This window comes from Melozone crissalis, unplaced genomic scaffold (genome assembly GCF_028551555.1).
Source record: "Melozone crissalis strain CALT ecotype California unplaced genomic scaffold, PUWL_Pcris_2 ptg000027l_1, whole genome shotgun sequence".
Lineage (NCBI taxonomy): Eukaryota > Metazoa > Chordata > Aves > Passeriformes > Passerellidae > Melozone > Melozone crissalis.
Window position 1 is genome coordinate 44,463,256 of NW_026535805.1, and position 19,724 is coordinate 44,482,979.

At 38.1% G+C, this 19,724-nt stretch overlaps 1 protein-coding gene across 2 annotated transcripts in view; it reads right to left on the reverse strand.

Annotated features, from left to right (window-relative positions):
• The window catches only part of TPD52L1 (TPD52 like 1), a 50,520-nt gene that overhangs the window by 5,447 nt on the left and 25,349 nt on the right, over nucleotides 1-19,724 (reverse strand). Inside the window, exons 4-6 of one of the 2 annotated variants that reach the window (XM_054279520.1) lie at nucleotides 9,376-9,477; nucleotides 2,864-2,878; nucleotides 244-282 (exon numbers count right to left, since the gene is read on the reverse strand). In XM_054279520.1, the coding sequence (XP_054135495.1) occupies nucleotides 244-282; nucleotides 2,864-2,878; nucleotides 9,376-9,477 (156 nt within the window). The remainder of the gene's footprint in view (nucleotides 1-243; nucleotides 283-2,863; nucleotides 2,879-9,375; nucleotides 9,478-19,724) is intronic. The other variant, XM_054279521.1, reaches the window with a different exon arrangement.

Genomic DNA, 19,724 nt, shown 5'->3' on the forward strand with positions numbered 1-19,724 from the left:
ATTTACTCAAAGGCTTGTAGAACAGATTAAGCAGTTAATACAATTAAAATGAAAAAAAAAAACAAACAACAAAACCACAGCTAGCCTGTCCTGCAGCACTCATCTACATGAATAACATTAATTGATTGAAGTGAGACTTTTCATCCAACTAAAAACTGCAGGATCAGGATCAAAGTATGCAAATCCCCCCTCATTACTCTGTTGAACATCACCATAGCAAATAGAATGTGGGTAGCACATTACCTCATTGCAGGCATGCTTATGGAATGGCGAATAGAGTAGCTGTGGGATGAAAGAAAAACATAAGAAAAAAAAATGCTGTAAAATCTCATTTCCAATATGATTATAATGTATTTTTTTAACTTCGCTTTAAATGTACATATACATATAGTCAAGACAGCTGGTACTCTTCCTCTTCTGATGGCAGGGGCTTGCCAAACTCTCAGCACTAAAGATCTTACTGCCACATTCTCATGTCAACTGACCAGCAGTGGGGCTCAAAAGAATGATGCAAAACAGCTCCTGGCAAAATCCATTTAAATGGTGCAGGCCCTGGCTATCTACAGAGACACATGAAAGGGCACAGAGAGCCACCTCCATGTCCCGCAGTGACAGAGGACGAGCTCTGTGTTGGGCAGGAGGGATTTGCACCCCAGGTTTGTGCACACCAGCAGAGCTGGTTCAGCTGACTCCCAATCTCAAAAGGTTCCTGCACAGCTGCTTGCCTAAACAAGTAAAGAGGTTTCTTCAGCCAGAAAAAGGCTGAAGAAAAGAGGTTTCTTCAGCCAGAGAGGCAGCACTCTCACATATCTGCACCTCTCCAGGACATTTCACTTCCTCTTTCACTCCTCAACTTTACCAAAGGTATGGAGCTATTTTCCACAGCTCTCATCAAGCTCTCTTTTTGACATTTCCCTCCTCAGACTTCCCAGCAGCAGGAGTATTGGAAAGTTGTAAGCAGAGGATGGTGCCTCTGCATTACTCAAAGATCCCCAAATCATGCTGCACACCTTTAGACCTCTAGATGCCACCCACGCTGACTGCTTGACTTACATGAGCCAAATTCGCCCATTTGAGACACCAACTCTGTTCCCACAGCATCACCTGTTCCCTGCTGCTGGGAAACATCATGCCTGGTCAAAAATAAGAATCTTTACTTGAAGCTTAAGAACTTTCCATAAGCACATTTAGATCTGAGCAGTTTAGGTAAAGTGTGTGATGCAAGAGTGTGTCTTTTTCCAAAAACCCCTGCATTGCTTTCAGTGTTGACTGACAGCTGCAGCCTGGTCTGACTGAGAACAGGGAGAGCTTTACTGTAAGCATCACCAGCACTTGGCTGCAAGCAAAGCATGATTATAGCATTAAAAAACGAAAGCTCTCATACAAACAGCACACGTGTTTGTTATAAACGACACAAAATCAGAGCAGCTCTGAGTCTACATACAGATTTGTTTTTCCAGATTAAAGATTCACAAATGGGGGTGGGGAAAGGAGAGAAGAGCTATTTGGCAAGCAGGTGGAATAGTGAGCTCTAATACAAACTGTTTGCTGTTGTATATATTTTAAGGCTTCTTTTAAGATCAGATGGACAAGAACTGACAGCAGACAATGCTGATGTTTCATGTTCGATTTTTCACATAATTTTAAAGACTTATGAAAGATTAGCCCAAACATTTCACAAGTGCAGCAAATCTTTAAGAGTCTTCATTAAATTAAACAAGCATCCTTGCCACTTTATTTTGCAACCCACAACAAATAGGCACAAATAGAGTTTAGAAGTATTTCAGCATAGACTGCTCCTCTTTTAATAGCAAAACATTCCAAATATAAAGGTTTAAACCAGAAGATTAAATTCACACAGCTAAGAGATGGCACATGAAAGACAATCAACATACTAAATGCTCGTTTTTTGAGTTCATATTTAATTTATCTAAAGAGATAATAATGCAAGTTATAGAAACAGTGCAAAAATCTTCTTTTAGTACAAGCCTAAAATATTAAGCTTTCTTTAAAGACATGCATGATTGTGATAGTGATCATTGCAGAGAACAGGGATCCTTCATGACAGAGGAATCTGTCACTTATTACATTTTAGTTTCATGTCAGAGTGAGTTTAGAAGGTCAGTCTATGCTGTACTTTGTAATTTACTCATGAATTAGAGTCCTTGTTAGGATAACTTAGCTGAATGGAAGAAATACTCTTGAGCTTTTCAGTGCACTGAAGATACACTGAAGGCCAGAGGGAGTGGCAAGGCCTTCAGGGCTGTTCAGCCTCTCCTCAGGGTGATCTGACCTAAAGCCAGACTGCTTAGAGAATCTTTGAGAACACATAAAATTGTTTTCTAACATTTTTTAAAATCATATATTCAAGTGCTTTACAGAATTAATAAACTCAAACTCTAATTATAAAGAACTCCTTTATCATCTTCAGAACTCGGAAATTTCCCCAAGACTCAAGACCTTTAAAGAATCATGACCAAGATACTTTTGCTCTATTGAAGATGAGGTGATTAAATACTTCATAAAATCTTTACAAAACTCAGCTGAATAGAACTTTTTACTGTTTGTTGTTCATGTTAAACCTCTGACAGAAAGAATATGGTTGAGAGAATGGGATTACATATAAGCAGGTTTTCTCAAGACCAACGTCTTTTGAATGTGTCCATTATTTGAATTTAATCTACTCAAGGCAAAAACTTAGTCCAATCCTTTTCTTGTTACATTCACCATGCTGTAAGAATGAGGCATAAGAGTTTAAGTAGCATATAATGATGCTGAAAGGAAAGAGGTTACTGCATTACAGCCCATAAAACAAATCTTGTCAAATACAGAGGCAGTGTTCATGGAGAGTAATGTGTCTTACCTAATTGAATGCGATCTGGGGTGGATGCACAAGGAAAGAAAAGCAAGAGTTAAAAGTATTAGGAAAAGGTAACAAAAATAGACACACACGTCTGCAGCATGTCAAACTGCCCAAGGAGAAAAAAAAAATAATTTACATTCAAATCTTGATGCTGGAATTCACAGTAGAATGTGGATCAGTTCATATCCCCCCAAAGCAAAAATTTTCATTCAGTACTTCACTATGCAGTCACCTATTCTGTATGCATTGAAAAACAGAAGTTTTATCTTTAAAAACTACATTTTGTGTTCTCTTCATTAGAACAGATTTAAACAATGCTGTTTTCTCTTCTCATAGCCTCCTTTAATATCATTAAAGAGAAAGTATAGATGAACTGGAATTGTACAAGTACGTAAGAGCAAATGATGTTTTTCTCCCTCTGAATCCCTTAATCATCTCTCAGTTTAAAACGGGTATGTAAAAAATAAGGAGTTTTTAATTCCTGAAACAACATTTTCTAAAATACTTGTTCTTTGTTGAAAATAATACTTGAAACACTTTGACACTGTGTTTCACCTCTCAGGAAATTAATTAAGGCGGAACTGGGAGAGACACACTGATATACAATATTCAAAGGATGTCATTAATGTTCCAAAGTTGAGAAATGATGAGGCAGACAAGCCTCTCCTTCATCTGTGTTACTGATGTAGTCTTTAATTACAGACCACTTCAAGGGAACACCTGCCTCATGCAGTGAGCCAGAGAGGTGGTGCACACTTAATGAACATCCCTTCAAATACTCATTTTTCACATCTTTTCTCAATGTGTAGTGTGATGCATTATTTACTGTGCAATGTTCATACTCTGCTCCAAAGAAAAGCATTGATTTCTTCAGGTTTATTTACAAGGTTATACACATCATCATGTATACTGCTGCTTCTCAAACAGTCAAGGGTTTGTCTTCACAACACATTTCTGCTCAGACCCCTTTCAGTAATACTGTTGCCCTCCTTTTACTACCTGCTGGCTCCCACTACAGAGCCAGCCACCCCCTTCTCCATGCCGGTACAGATACTTGCACAGACATACGGTAATGAAATCTCTGTTACTGCAGACCTATAAAAACCAGCACAAATTATGGGACAAATGTCCATGGAAGTGAGAGAAAACAACTTCCTCATCCATCAGCAAAAGAAACACTTATGAAATAATTTTCTGAAGCAAGGAAGTTTTATATAAAGGAAATATTGCTATTTCCTTTATAGGGGTACCAAAAGACAAAGTTTGAGAATGGTAGTTGCAGGCATGACAGCTACAGCATTTGAAGGTATTCACATCTGACAGCAATTTTAAATGCCCAGAACATCCTTACATCACAGAAATTCTAAAAGGCTGTGCAAAAACTCAGTCACCACAACAAACAACAAAAACCCCCAAAAGGCACAACAAAAAAGGCACAACCAAAGTCAACTCCCGAAGTGGTAAAGCAGATTAATCATACCTGAGCCATCACCAAAAGATTTTGGCCCTATCTGCTTCTAAAAACTTTAAATGACAGAGATTTCACAGCCTTCAGAAATAACTTCTGTTCAGCTGCACTTGTGAGCCTCAAGGCTAGACTTGTTAGCCCTTCTCTGCAGAGCTGCATGGTCAGCGCTCCCCATCTCTGCTTTTGAACTTTTTCCCCATTTGGCAATAAAGCATGTTACACTTTCCTCCACTGAATTTTATTTCATCATGTAAAATAATGTGGATTTCTAATCCTGGTGGCTAAAGTGCTTGCATACCCTGCCACTGCAATCATTTGAGAATTCTAAGCAATGCCATCCTGGCACTTTCATCTAACCCAGCAATGAAAATGCTGATGAATAACAGACTCAGGACAGATGCCTGCAAAATCCTACATTATGGTCAGCTACTGAGGCCTATTCTTTGGATACAATTTTCAATTCCCTATGCTCTCTTCCTGCTAAAGCAATAACATCTGAGCTGTATTTCTCTACGTCTGCAAGAATAATACAGACAGGCTTATCAAAGTCAAGCTCTATCACATCTCCTACCTTCCATCTATCCTCTATGACAGGTGCTGTCAGTTCAAGGTAATTGTTCTTGACAAACCCTTTTATGTTTTTGCTATCATGCTATCTTCTAGATGCTTAGAAAATAACAGGTTAATGCATTCCTCCAGTATCTGCTTTGTAGTTCCCAGAATCCCCCTTGCACCTCTGGAGAGGAATTAATTTTGCCTTGCTCCACCCCTCTGGTGCCTCCTGTTCTCGGGGCACATTCAACTGCCACAGTCATGGCCCCAGGCTGTCCCTCCCTGCAGCCTTTTGTGTCTTTCCACCTGTGCCTTCCAACTCCTGGCAGGAGTGAGGCATTATATTACCTTCATTCATCTTGAGAGCTGGCTCATCCCAGGCACTGAATTTGAAAGGGGTCTGTGTGATCATGTAATTAAAGAAAACTGTACCAGGCAGCTGAATGAAGGAGCTATACAAAATGTAACTGCTGACATCCTCATTTGCATGCATGCCTTTGTTAGCCTAATCTTTAAATACCTTTACTTGAGTAGCAGCAATGTATGTGGTAGTGTGCATATAGTAGTGTAGTGCACATAGTTTATCTTTTTTTTCTTTCCCCCTTTTTTTTTTTAAAGCAATCCAAAACCCAGAAAATCTCTCACTTGGTATCACAACTTCTTTCTAAAAAGTTCATCTGCAGGGATGAGACATAGATTCATACAGACAACTGCAGAGTAGTCCAGCAGTATAGCATGAAAATATTCAAACTTTAGCAGAAAAGGAGAAAAGGATAAAGACCCCCAACTCTATCAGATCTGTGCTCTTCTTAGCAAGAGCCATGTTAAAATGTCAGTGCAATCTCTAATAGCTAGAGATCTGAGCCTCTGATCAATGCCCTGTGAGTGACCTGGGACTACCCCCTTCCTCTTAACTTTCCACACCAGATAAATATTAAAAGAGACAATGTGAGCTGGAGGTGGAGGAGCAAAAAAAAAAAAAAAAAAAATCTTGATGGCATATAATTAATCACAAGGCCTATTAATGAAGAATCTATTATCTTAGCTATATTGCTAGTGTCTGGTTTGTATCCTAAAGCAGAGGAATCTGTACATTGGTTTTATATGCATTTCTTGTATTTCTAGAAACACAATATTAAATAGGATACATTATGACTGTAAAGATCCCTTACAGGCTTATAAATACAAAATTCAGAAAATGTAAAACACTAGTGATTATTCATGCACAAAATGAATTACAGAGTAGTGACACTGGGAAGATGGGGTGGGGATGAAAGAGAAGCACAGCAGCTGCAGGAAAAGCACTCGGTCCCCAAAGGGTGGCATCTGTTCTTTCAGACACACAGAATTTTGTGATTTTTCTTACAGATTTTATCTTCTTGAACACTAACATAACAAAATAGCACATTTGGGGGAGTCTATCTGGCCTGTTTTTATATTATATTTTAGTAATACTTTTAGAGATAAAACAAAATGAAAATTAAGATCCAATAACTTCAGAACAGAAATATGTTTTTCATGTAGTGCTCTGTACAGTTGACATAGCAGGTAACACAGAAAACAGAATTTTATTTCATAAAGAAGGCAGGTTTCAGTATTTAGTCAGTCTGTCTACAAACCCTTTCAAAATCACCATCACCAGGGGGTAAGGCTGCTGAACATACTGGGAATTATGATGACATCTGGACTTTAGAAATCAGTTTCAAATGTCTTCTGAGTGAAAGCAGAACAGGGATTTGCATCTGGATGTCATTGGTGACTATCAGCCTTAATGCCTAACCAAGAGAATTAAGCTAGAGTCTGATGTTTGTTTAAAACGGCAGGATGGGAGGGGGTGGTGATAATCCATACACTAGATCACTGAAATAAAATTATTTGGATTAGCAAAAACAGCAAGCCAACAATGACACAGAAAATTCCTGCCTCTTTACAGTTTTGTGTCGAAACACAAGTGAGATTGGAAAGGGAGGGGGAAGATTTTTAATAATCAGGTTATTTAAGTAATAAGGTTTGTAATGTGACCCACAGAGAACTACACCTGGCCAAGCTGAGCCAAGAATTTAGGCCAGCTTTGTTGCTAAGGGAAGAATACTGACCATCACTCCAGATTTGGGATGTGCAGCAGATGCAGAAGGTCCCAGTCACGCCACTCTTTCTATGACTATGGGAACCTGGCTAGACCACTTGCTGCTTCATCATCAAGCATCAGGAAAACTCTCCTGAGAAATGAAAGCAGCAAGTATCCACAAAAAAGGCAGCACTGGTACTTCATATTTTCCTGAAAAATTCCCAACCAGGTTCAAGGTAATAATTTCAATCAAAGAAAGCTACTAGAAATCCTCTTTTTGATTAATCAAAATGCTTTTGGACTCAGCCTCTGCTTTGAGCCAAAGAGCTAATGGGATAAACACCTCCCATCTGCCATGTCAGAAGCATGACTGCCATGGGCAGGGGGGCTCATACTGATAGGTAAGACAAAGGCATTTGGTAACAGTGGGAATTAAGGGAAATATTAAAGGCTCAACATGCTGTATTTCAGTGAAGACATTTCTGCCTTTGCAGGTAATCTCACACCATGTGCAAGGCACAAGTAACAGGACCTGAGAAATCCTGAACCGCTAAGTCATCCTTCCCTCTATAATCCAGAGCCAAGGTATTCACACAGAAACTCTTTGGTCACTGCTGCAGGATCTAAAGCATGGAAGCAGCAACAGGACCTGTTTGCTGAGCTGTGGGCTTGTCTTTTTTGCAAGAGGAAGTGTTAAGAAAACATAAAATGAAACAGGGAATATGTTGGTGCCACATGCATCACACATATACGTTTCTCAAAAATACAGAATACAACTATAAATGCAGGGAAGGCAGAAAGAATTAACAAAGGTAACAAAAAGGCTTGTGAAAGTGACTCATCCAGCTGGAGCCTGGAAAGAGGGAACTGAAGTGAAATACAATAAACCCACAAGAAATAATGAGTGAAATGAAGGTCAGAAGAAGAACTCACTCACTGTTTCTCATAATGGAAGAGCCAGAAGGCACCAAAGGAAAGACCAGGCAGACTCCAAATAGGGAATGAATGAATGAACAAATAAACCACAGACTTTACCACATAAATTTCTATTCCTCTGGGGAGACGTGAGGTGTTATGAATTTCAAAAGCTCATAAAAGTTAAAATAAATTCTAAATAATGATAAATTTATGAAGGAAAACCTTTTTCTTTTAAATGAAGGCTCAAATTTATGTTTTAGAAAGTTTTCAGCTCTTAGATTTCTGAACACTAAAAAAAATACACTAAGAAAATATAATTGCATTCCTGCTTATTCTTCTAGCATTTAATAGGCAGATACTACTCATGAATGTTTAACTGTATCAAGTAAAAAATTCTTAGTTCTTCATACATAACTAAGTTATGTATGAAGGTTGCAAGTCATTCACTACATTTCCATTTTGAACTGCAGTGTGGAAAAAGACACTGTAAAGCAGATGATACAGTAATGAAGATTTTCCTTTTTCAGTTTCACCTAGAAAAACATGAGTACTTCTTTAGAGGATTTATTAAGCTGTATGTAAAAGGTAGGTATTAAGGAGGGGGACTCTAAAGATTTAAGATCCAGAATAAAAATAAAAAGGGGGAAAAAAGGTTTTGTTGCCATGAACTAAGCTTCAGTCATTTGCAGCACACACAGATCTTAGGATATGGTTACCTCATACATTACAAAATAACAAAAAAAATGAGTACATACTAATGGGATAATATGCACTATTAATAAATGAGACCCTAATTACACAATTGTAGTGTTATCCATGTCCACTTATAACAAAAAAATCAACTCCTTCATTCATGAAGTTCTGTAATTCTACTGCCTAATGAAAACTGGAATGCTGGTTTACAGTATACAATTTTTGCTGTCATACTGAGGGACTTTAAAACCAACACTTGAAAAGATACATCAACATATAAAGCCTGACACTGAAGTTGCCTTTAAGTGGCAGTTCTACTGACCTCAACTCCTGTTACTTCTATAATATCTATTTTTATACAACTGCAGAACAAAATTTTGCAGTATGTCTTGAATAAAAACTGAATAAAAATAGCCTGAAATATTTTTTGTATTATCACAAGCAGCTCCTAGGTAGGCTTCTTTTCTTCAGATGATATTATTCTCTAGCATCCACATAAGAATAAAACTGGGTTAATGAAGATCTAACAGCAATTTTTTGTTCCATTTTACTTATACGTTTCCTTGAGTTTTCAAAGTTATTACAAAAGGATTTATGACTGTACTTTTTAAAACAAAAACAAGACATATAAAAATTCTATCTTTGGTCATCATTATACCTTCTTTCCACTTAAAAACATGAATATTATTAAATACTCTAACTACAAACTACTTGAACCTTTAGAACACTAACATAGAAGGAAATGAAGAGCTGACAAATGATTTATACATTTAGTCCTCTAAATAAGACCAGAGAAGCAGCAGATGCTGATACCTCATATCTCCAAACTTCTTGCTGATAGCTGTTCCTACATTGCTGATAGCTGCTGTTGCTTTTTGCCCCGCATGGCTCAGGGTCTCATGTGTTTTCTTGTAGCTGGAAACAAAAAATAGAACAGAAATAGTGATAAGTATTAACAAAGAGAGACTAGAATTCCTGCAACTAATTTCTCCCTAAGTCCCATCCACTGAAATGTTGGTAAACATAGTAACTGTGGCTCAAAACAAGCATGGGTGAGGATTCCCATTTCTGCACAGCTTCCTAAGTGCAGGATTCTCCAGAGCAATCCTTATCTCAGCAATCCTCTCTTTCCCCCTTGCAGATAACATCCTCCAGAAGGGCCAGCACATGCTGGTTAAGAGCAGAATGCAGTGATTTGGCTTGATACACCTTTGTTTACAGAAAATCATATTTACATCAAGTAAGTATTCTTTCAGCAGACACTCACCTTCTGGCAAAATCTGTCTGAAGCACAGAAAAGAATCAGGACAAATACAACTCTGCTCTTTCAAGCATATACATATTAGATACATTTAAGAGATACACTTCAAAATGATTCTGTGATATTTAAAATAGAAAAAAATCATCAAATCTGTTTCCACATTCCACAATTTTCTTTTCTTTTCACTTAAAAAAATTTCTTTACAGGAAGATTTGGGGAAGGACAGAGAAACAAAGATGAAGAAACCCAGAGAGTGAATGCATATTCTTAGTCAGACTGAATTATTTTAAAAGATGTCACTAATTTCACTAATAGCATGCAGATTCAAACACAGAATCATCTCAATTTAGTGATTCAGAATACATGCTCTGACCCATACAGACCCTTCAGTACAGGTAACTTGCACTCTCAGAGTAATCAGTAAGCTTTTCTGCACAGACGACTTTCTGCTGACTAAACTAATTCTGAGCATGTCAGAGGCTTCCTTCTGAGTAAATTATCTGATACTCCCAGTGACGCAGACAAGCTCAGAATTAGAAGTACTGACCTAGTAACAAAAGGAGAGCACAATATAATCAGCCTTCTATCCTGTGGTGTGTGTTGGCAGACAAGAAGAAATGATCATGAAAAATTCAGAAATAAAACTCCATTGGTTCTCATTCTCCTTTGAACAAAAACTATGAAATTGCGAGCATGTACCAAAATATACTGGCAATTGATAAAGAAAAAAAAATCCTACTGCCTAAGTCCTTACAACAGGGTATTTTCTCCTTATTATCATGTATATAATTATTATATAATTATTATATTATGAAAGTAATAACTTTGTGGAGGAAGGAGGGGAAATAAGATTAACATTTGCAGTATGGCACACCACATTTTGTCACATAGCTTTAGCCCCAGCAGGACCTATTGCTGAAGGTGCTCTGTTCAGGACTGTGTTTTACAAACCACCGCTTCGATGGCAGAGGCCACATCATGCTCTGTCCTTTCAGTTAATATATTAGAATTTTATGTTCCTAAGCCACAACATCCTACTGATCTAACAAGTTCTTAAACTTCCAAGTGAAAGGGCTCCTTCTATGAAGGTGCTTGTCTCTGTTTTCACTAGCAAGGCAATCCACAGGGAGCAACTGAAGACTAGGGTACGGAATTTCTAGGAGTCTCCAGTTGGATAAGCTGAACCAAACACATTGACACTGTTGAATAACAAGGGCTAAAACATTGCAACACTGACAGAAGGAACACAAATTGTAATTAGAAAGGAAGAAGCAATGGTTATGCTTGCTTTATTTATTCTAGCACAGTAGAGAGAAGATGGAAAAGATTGTCTTTTACCGAATCTCCTTTCTTCTCAGCCAGTCATCCTTGGACATGGCAAGAATGCAATACTCTTATTTCACTGAGGCCTCATTCTCTAGCTTAACTAGTTCAATAGCTATGTCATTCTTTTGCTGACAGCAGATATACTCTCATAAACTGGAATGGGATGAGACCCTAAAATAAGGATTCTACTGGCAAACTATAAGCACATAGCTTATTGGTAAGAGTTGCCCATGAAAAAGAAAAAAATCAAATATTCTCTTGCCTGTGGCATACAAGTCTTAAAGAATTTGCTAACAGAAAAGCTTCCTAAACCATTCAGCACAAGTGGAATTTTGCTGATGACAACATGAAGACCAAGATTTGACTTCCAAGTCTAAAAGGTCCTTTGTAGTGCAACCTATTTATGTACAGGTTGAATGTACATAGTAAAAATACTTTTCAGATATCCCTCTAAACTGATTTTTTGAAATGACACCTTGGAGTTAATTTTATTTATAGGCACATTTAACTTTATGATAAAATATCTCTATGTCTTACCTTTTCACTGCAAGTTCTTCACACCGTCTAAAACTATTTGGAGAACAGTCCAAAATGCGCCATACAGGAGAGACCCAAATTTCACTGAGAAACATTAGAGTCCCCTACATATTTCTGAACATTACATTGGTCAGAACATATCTTCAGGGAAGTAGCTGGAACGACACTGATTTTGGCAGTCCAGCAATATTGTGTTTTCTCTGTAAATCCCATAAACCAAACATCCTCCAGTATTTCCACTAGTGAGGAAGACATGGAGACTGCATTTGTGTTCCTAATACTTTTGACATTACATAAGAGCACAAATCCAGCTAAAACTGTTACACAACTAGTCTTTTTTCAGCACCAACTTCAGCAAAAATGACCTATGACATGTCCCCTCCTCCCTTCAGCAATGCTGAAGAAGAGCCTTAAGGAACAACAAAATAACAAAGCTGAAAATGGAGCATAACATGCAATACCTGTCAGCAGAGACAAGAAAAAATAATTTGCAGCTCAGCAGACCTCTCTGATAGCTTAAAAATTAACCCTCCTGCCCATTACCATCTCTCCACCATTACATATATCACTATGCCTTCTTCATAAATAATGTTTCCACAGAGCATATTGCCTCCCTGTAGTTAGTATGTGCTGTGTTGATATTTGGATGTATGATGCACTGTATTTTAGCTCAGATATATTTATCCTCATAGTTATTTCATATTTACAGCATCCATTTGATATCTTTGCCATGCACTCTGGTAACAATGATCTCTTCAACATATTCTCTCTGTCATCTGGGAATCTGCTCAGTTGCATTACACATTAATCATCTGACCAAGCAGTTTTCATCATGCCATGTAACTCACGGCAGTTTGCACTTTTGTTTTAATGCACTGAGAAGCTTACATAATTTTCAGAAACCTTTACCTGCAGAAATAAAGTTGGATATTCCAGGTAAAAACTACAAACACTTATTACCTGGAAAAAGTGCTCTGGGTATGGTTTAAGTCCTCCTTGCACCACCAAATGCTCTGCATGCTAAGTCGTCTACAAGACCTGGGCACTCTCCTCCTTTCAGCAGCCACTGCTGGCAATCCTTAGGTGAGTGCTGACCACCAGCTCATAGAGACACCTAACAGCATCTTAGGAATCAGCCAGCCAGCAGCTCAGGTCAACCACTGACCCCAAAACTTACGGGCAGAAATACTCCAGCAAAAACAAACTCAGATAATTTAGGATACAGGGATTCAAGAAAGACCACCTTCCATCCAAGCCATTGAGCGCATTTTTACACAAATACATCATTACACCCATACAAAGGCACCATCAGCAGTACACCAAGTAGCATTAACAAAAGTAGAAACAGCCTACTTGATTTATTCAGTTAGAGTAGGAAATCCTGCTCTGATTTTGTGCCATCTGAAAATACTCTGTAGCACAGAAGAATTGCTGGAAATGGTTAACAAGGCTCATATTCTGTGCTTTCGCTCAGCACTTAACAATAAATATTTATAATGTATTTCATAGACAAGAGGGATTAGACAAATAAGTTATATCAACTGCTGTTTCAATTTTAAACTTGTAAACAACACTCACCTGTGAACATTTGAACATTATCTTTATAAATGACATTAACCTAAGAATTTCATCCATCAACTTCTGATGATAATTTTGTTTTTAAAACAGGATATTTCTTTAACAGAAGCAATTATTTATAAAAGTGATTATCAGAGGTTATCACAAAACATGCTGATATTGCACTTATATTCCAATAACACGCCCAACATAATTAAAGGGAGCTTTAAAGATAACTCACGTCTCCAGTGCTGTAACATACTATTTAGACAAAGTAGATTTGCATATTTGACTGCATTTTCACTTGACAGTGTCATATACTACATTTAGGTTATGCTATCCTGTGACAACCAGATCTCACTATATATATATATCTCACTGTGGTTTTTACAGTGAAAGGAAATATAAGGAGATACTGCTTCATAAAACAGAACATGTGAAGGAACCAGTGCTTTATAGAGAGAACAGGCAAGCAGCAGCCACATAGAGAGAACTGGAGAACTAGACATTTAAATGGCCAACATCATCTGCAGGATATGACAGGACAATCATACTCATCTCATCTCAGTACAGAATTGCCCTTCACATGGCAGAGTTAAATGTACCCTTCATTCACAGGTGCAATACAGACTGTGCTGACAGAAGTAGGCTACACATATAATATTTATATTTTGCATGTCAAGCTGCACATTTGATGTACTGCAGTAAATGATAATTTAAAATTCAGCTTCTGTAAAATTAGTACATTTGCTAATTAGTTCATCTTCATTCAGCATTATGCCTCTCCGTCAATTCTTGCTGGCAAAATTAATCCATTTGAGAAAGCCTTGCCTGTGATAAGGCTCACAGAGGATGTAACAGAATGCAAACAATTAACAACAAAACCATACACTAGAGCAGAGCCTGGTAGCACAAGCTGTGCCCTACGGAGCTTACTTCTTTTCAGTTTTCAAACCATTAGTCATCTTTAGAATGACTTTTCTGCAATTGATCTAAACCATCTGGATCCCTGAGAAACTCTCAGCTACAAAACTCTTTTTCTGTTGATTTTCTGGGAGAAACAGGGCTCAGCATTAACTAAATTATGCTAATAGTCCAGTGAGATAAATGCATATATGACAGATAAAAGGTACATAAAACATTCTCTATGAGCATTCTTATTGTCATTTTTTTGCCACAAATTAAGCTGTTGTGCATTATTTTAGGTTTTTGTTTTGGAAGGTTTTTTTCAGTACTCTTCTGAAATTCCAAACTTCAACTGACAGATGTATTTTTTGTCATCCTTCCCATTGCCAAGAATGTTAAGAATGAACTGAAACAGTGCTGGCATTTGGATAGGTACATACACCTAAATCTAAGGAAGTAAGCCCCAGGTAGTTCCTCTCCCACAGGGAGAGGAAGGAGAGAACTGAGGGAACTGAACCTCTGCAGGCTGCAGCAGCAATCTGTGTGCAGCACTTGGAAGGTGACTTGGCTGTTCAATAGGCTGGAGAGAGTCACAGGTCAGTGCCAGACGAAGGTGACAAATATTCTGGGCTGTACTGCCCTGTAAACTTCAAACACGTGGGAAAAATATGGGATACAGTTGTTTGAAATGCATTATTTGTGCAGTGCAGCATAGAATAGGGGGGAGAAAAGTGTGCTACGGTTACACTCCAGACAGAAAAGCCAAAAAGCCAAAATATCTTTGCTAAAGCACAGATGATCTTAAGACATTAGAGGCAGTTCATCCCACCTTAAACACTGTCTGTGGGCTATGTATTGCACATTAGATTAAAAAATTATGCAAGATTAAACGCATCCCAGTCTCTCTTTTTCTTTTTTCCCCTCCCTTTCTACCCTTTCATTTCCTTTCACTTCTCTTTCCCCTTCCCCTTTTTTTGACTAACTCTTTCCTGGATATTTTTAATCCTTGTAATTTCAGAGATCTCAATTTGCATTCAGGCCTCCCTTCCCATCCTTATATACACACATAAAGATCACTATAATACACATGTTTATATTTTCTGGTGCCCCATGAAAATTACAGTGGGTTTTTCCCTGAGAAATGAAGATCTGGAACAGATCACCTGACCTTGCTGTGAAATTTCCATTAGCTGAAGGTTCTCATGCAAACAAATGGACATACACCTTTTGGACAAGGAACAATGAGAACAGACTAAGTTAACTTCTTAAAGTTCTTTCTTCTTATTACTCTACCCTTCAAAATTCAAGGCCAGAGACACATGTGGAAAAGCAGCAAAATAATTCTCTTTGAAGACAGTATGAAGGTTGCCTGGTCTGACCCAATGGAAGCAAAGGAAGTGGAAGGGAAAGGCTCCTTTTAGTTCCATATAGCACAGACCCACTCACAGGTAATGTACTTGCTAAAGCCAACACACAATTTCTTCACTTACACAACTGCTACATTTACTTGCAAATTTAGAGAAGAAAATGTCAAAAGGTGATTACACATTTCAATGAACAGAAACACCCACATTTCTTTTACTACCTCTCACAAGAAGTATGTGTGTGGGAACACAGTTTACTTAATTCCTAGAAGTCACAGTAGGACTGTGGCTGTCCACAAATTACATCTGACTTACTGAAAAAAGTTCTGAAACTTTGGAACGCATTACTGTATATTTAAAGCTATATTAACAAAGACTGCCTGTACCATAGATTGTAAGGCTAAAACACATGCAGTGCAACTATTACCTTCTATTTTCCTGTGTCCTGGCAGAAATTTGAACTATAAAACAGTAAGTTCCCAATGGTTGTTGAAATCTATGCAGTTGTCCTCAAGTTTCCTCTCAGCAGAACTAAGCTTGCTCACATAGCTCAGTCAATATTCAATGAACTGATCTTTATTCCACCTCTGGAGGAAAAGGCCAAGTCCATGTTGAATGTTCTTTTCCCAAATCTTAATTAAATATTACATGCAAGAACAGAGCAACAATGAAGCCTTCCTAAAAAGGCTTGAAAAGACAGTCACCATCTAAAAAAAGCCAAGGGCCCTGTCTAGGAAACATGCTGTTGGGAGCCAGCACTTACATTCTCTTGATTCTGGCCTATAATTCATGAGCTTTTCCCTTTCTACAAGTGAAAAATTCTGTCTAAAATCAAAAGTTGAAAAGCCATTTTGAAAACAGCTTTTCAGATTCCTATCCTGAGTGTTTGCCTTGTGTAGGTCCACTTTCCACCACATCAAAGGCTCCCCAGCCCCCCTGCTGGAATCACTAAGCATATTGACTTTGAAACATTTTACATCAATTCACCACTGCAGCCCTTGAAGACAGAATGGGTTTCCTCTAATTTTCTAGATCTTCTAATAATTTATTTGCCATGGCAGTACTGATGCTTACACTGGTCTGAATGTCTGGAGTATTTCTTTTTTTGGAGAGGTTTAGTAGCAAACCAAGCATTTTCATCTCCCTAGAAGCTCTGTCCACAGTTACTATTCCATCCATGGGTTGAAAGGTTAACCATTTAGAACAGAGGAGGTTTATGTTTTATAGCAGTTGATAACATTTTAAGAAAGGATGGCAAAGAAGTTTGCGGGAACTATTAGGCTGGAGTGAGTTTATTGGTGAGTAATTTTACAGATAAAACTGCTGCTTAGAAACTCAGCAGAATTGAAATATCTCACAAAAAGGCAGGACTACAATGTCTTATGTGGTTTTTTTTTTTCCAAAGAACTACAGAAAAGCACCAAATGAAAAGCTGAGGGACAAAGCTGAGTGTGGTTACAACATGAATGCTCAGCAAAGGGCAAGAAATCTTGTGGATCTATAGTATTTGGTGCTTAATATGAGGGACTAGTGAAAGGCTAAAGTAACCCTTGCAACCTTCTCCATATATAATGAAATGCAATCCTGTAATTGCATTGAAGAATACAATGACTTGGGATTTCGTCCGAAAAAAAAAGAGGAAACAGGAGTCTCAGTAAGTTCAACAAAGGGCAACGCAGAGTCCTGCAGGCTGGGATTAATAACCCAGTACAGGCTGGGGATCAACCAGCTGAAAGCAGCCTTGCAGAAAAAGGCCTGGAATCCTGGTAGAGAACAAACTGGACATGAGTCTGCAATGTGCCTTTGCAGCACAGGCTGTGTGAAGTGATCCTTCCCCGTCATCCCTGGCTATGGCCACAGCTGGGTCCTGGTCTGTGCTTCCCAGTACAAGGCAGACATGGACAAACTGGAACAAGTCCAGCAAAGGTGCATAAAGATGGTAAGGGACTGGAGCACCTCTCATATGAGGAGGCTGGGAAAGCTGGGACTGGTCACCTTAGAGAAGGCTCGTGGAAGGATCTCATCAATGTGTATAAACAGCCTAATGAAAAGAGGAAAGAAGATAGAGGCAAGCCCTTTTGAGTGGTGTTTAGTGAAAGTGCAAGAGGCAATCAGCACAAATTCAATGCAAGAAATATTAAAATATACTGATATTTTAGTATTTAAGAAAAATGTTTTTCACAGTGAGGGCAATTGAAGATGGAACAGGTTGCCCAGAGAGGCTGTAGAATCTCCATCCTTGGAGATATTCAAAACCTGACTGAACACAGTCCTGAGCACTCTGCTCTAGCTGGTCCTGACTGAAAGAGTCAGTTGGACCAGACAGTCTTCTGACATTGCTGTCAACACCTCAAATATTCTGTGATTCTGTATAAAACCAGGTTAATTGCCATAAATACTATATTCTACCTTAATCCACTGTATGGTGAAAATCTGAATTATGGAAGGTAAGGAGACCTGTGGGAACTTTACAGAAGCACTACCAAGAAGCTTCAACTGAATACAATGCATTCAGGTTATATAAAACCTTTCTTTTGTAGCAGAACAATAATTAGAAAAACTCAATTATGGTCTTTACAAATATCCATGTAAAGACATTTGTAATTATTTCTGAAGCTAAAATAAATAGCCTCAAAATCCACCAACATGACCCTGCTTCTGGCATCTAAATAAGAATGAATTATCTATTTTTAAAACGTAAAAAACCTGCATTGCTAGAAGTTGAATATCCACCCACCTCTATTCACTGAAAATCCAATCATTAAAAAGGTGTGTGTGGGAAGTCATTCCAGTTGAATGCCTTACCACCATGAAACCAAACCAAACCCAAGGCAATCGTTTGCTCTGTAGTTACTGATGTGCTCTACAGCAGAACCCTTTGCCTCCCCCAACACATTATATTACAATATAATGGATTATACTAAACACCAGTGCACTGAATAGTATAAGAAATTAACAAGGAACTTGTGACCAACCATTTAAAATGTAAACGCTTTAAAATAGTCAAAATCTCAAGTTTAAATTTAGTCAGTAGAGGTGGTATGCATCCTGTAAGCAAGGTCATGACTTAACTAGTGGTCAAACACACTTTACAGGACTGTTACTGAGAGAAGTCCATCCCTCTTCCTCTAAGTCCACTCTAAATCCAAGAATGCATCCTTAAATGGAGAGCTTAAAAACATTACAATAAGTGGAAAAAAACCTTTGGTGCTCAGTGGCTTTGAAAAGTTCCCTGCTAAAGAAAAGAAGTTTTAACCTACAGGAAAGAACACCAGCGAAGTGAAACAAAATTTCACCCTTAAAACCAGATCATTTTAAAATTTAAAATGAGTAACTGTGGATTTAGAAACCTAAACCACAGGCATGTAAATTTTTTTTTTTTTTTAAAAACCAAGCTTTTCATCCTTCCTAAATCAGAGAATCTTGGTGAATAATGCTGTCCCACTGCTATTTTGGTACAGCAACAATGAATCACCTCTATTACTCAACACATCCATTCTTAAGAATGCTGGATTACCATGATTTTTATCAGCACTGGTGTTCTGGCATGAGTGTCTAGCAGAATTATACAGCAGTTGGACCATAAACATGAGAATTTTCTGGGGCACAAATGGGACTCCTGCTGTTCAGTTCCACATAACAATTTCTGGACACTTACCACCTAATGGACTGTAGTTCTGAAACTCATCTCAAATAAAAAGTAGCAGCTACCACACTGAAAAAGTCTCTAAGTCTATATTTGTGGTAAATGTCAATGTGGAGGAAAAATAAAAACCTATCTGGGAACTTGCTAGCAAATTTCAAGTAAAAATGAAAGTTTTTGCTTCAAAATTTTGCTAGTCTCTCCCAGTAATTCTAGTTCAGATGTCATGTCCCTCCTCTCTTCTAAAGCTAAGTGTCTCTAGACTGTTCTCTCCTAGCACATACCAGACATCCTCACCAAGGCAACAGTGATACCCCAGCTAATGACACGTCATGAGAAGCAGGATCTAGATGAGAAACTGAGCAACAGTGAGAGACAGGAGACATACAAACTGTATTTTTATTAAGGGGTTTATGCCTTATTTGACTTCTCATGAAAATACAAAGAATAGTTCTTTTAATGTCAAAGTGTACATTTTAACATGTTTTACCAAGTCTCTGTCAGCACCTTGAATGCACCGAGAGGAACTGTTAATGCTTTCCCCCCATTCCCCTGAACTTGGCAGCTC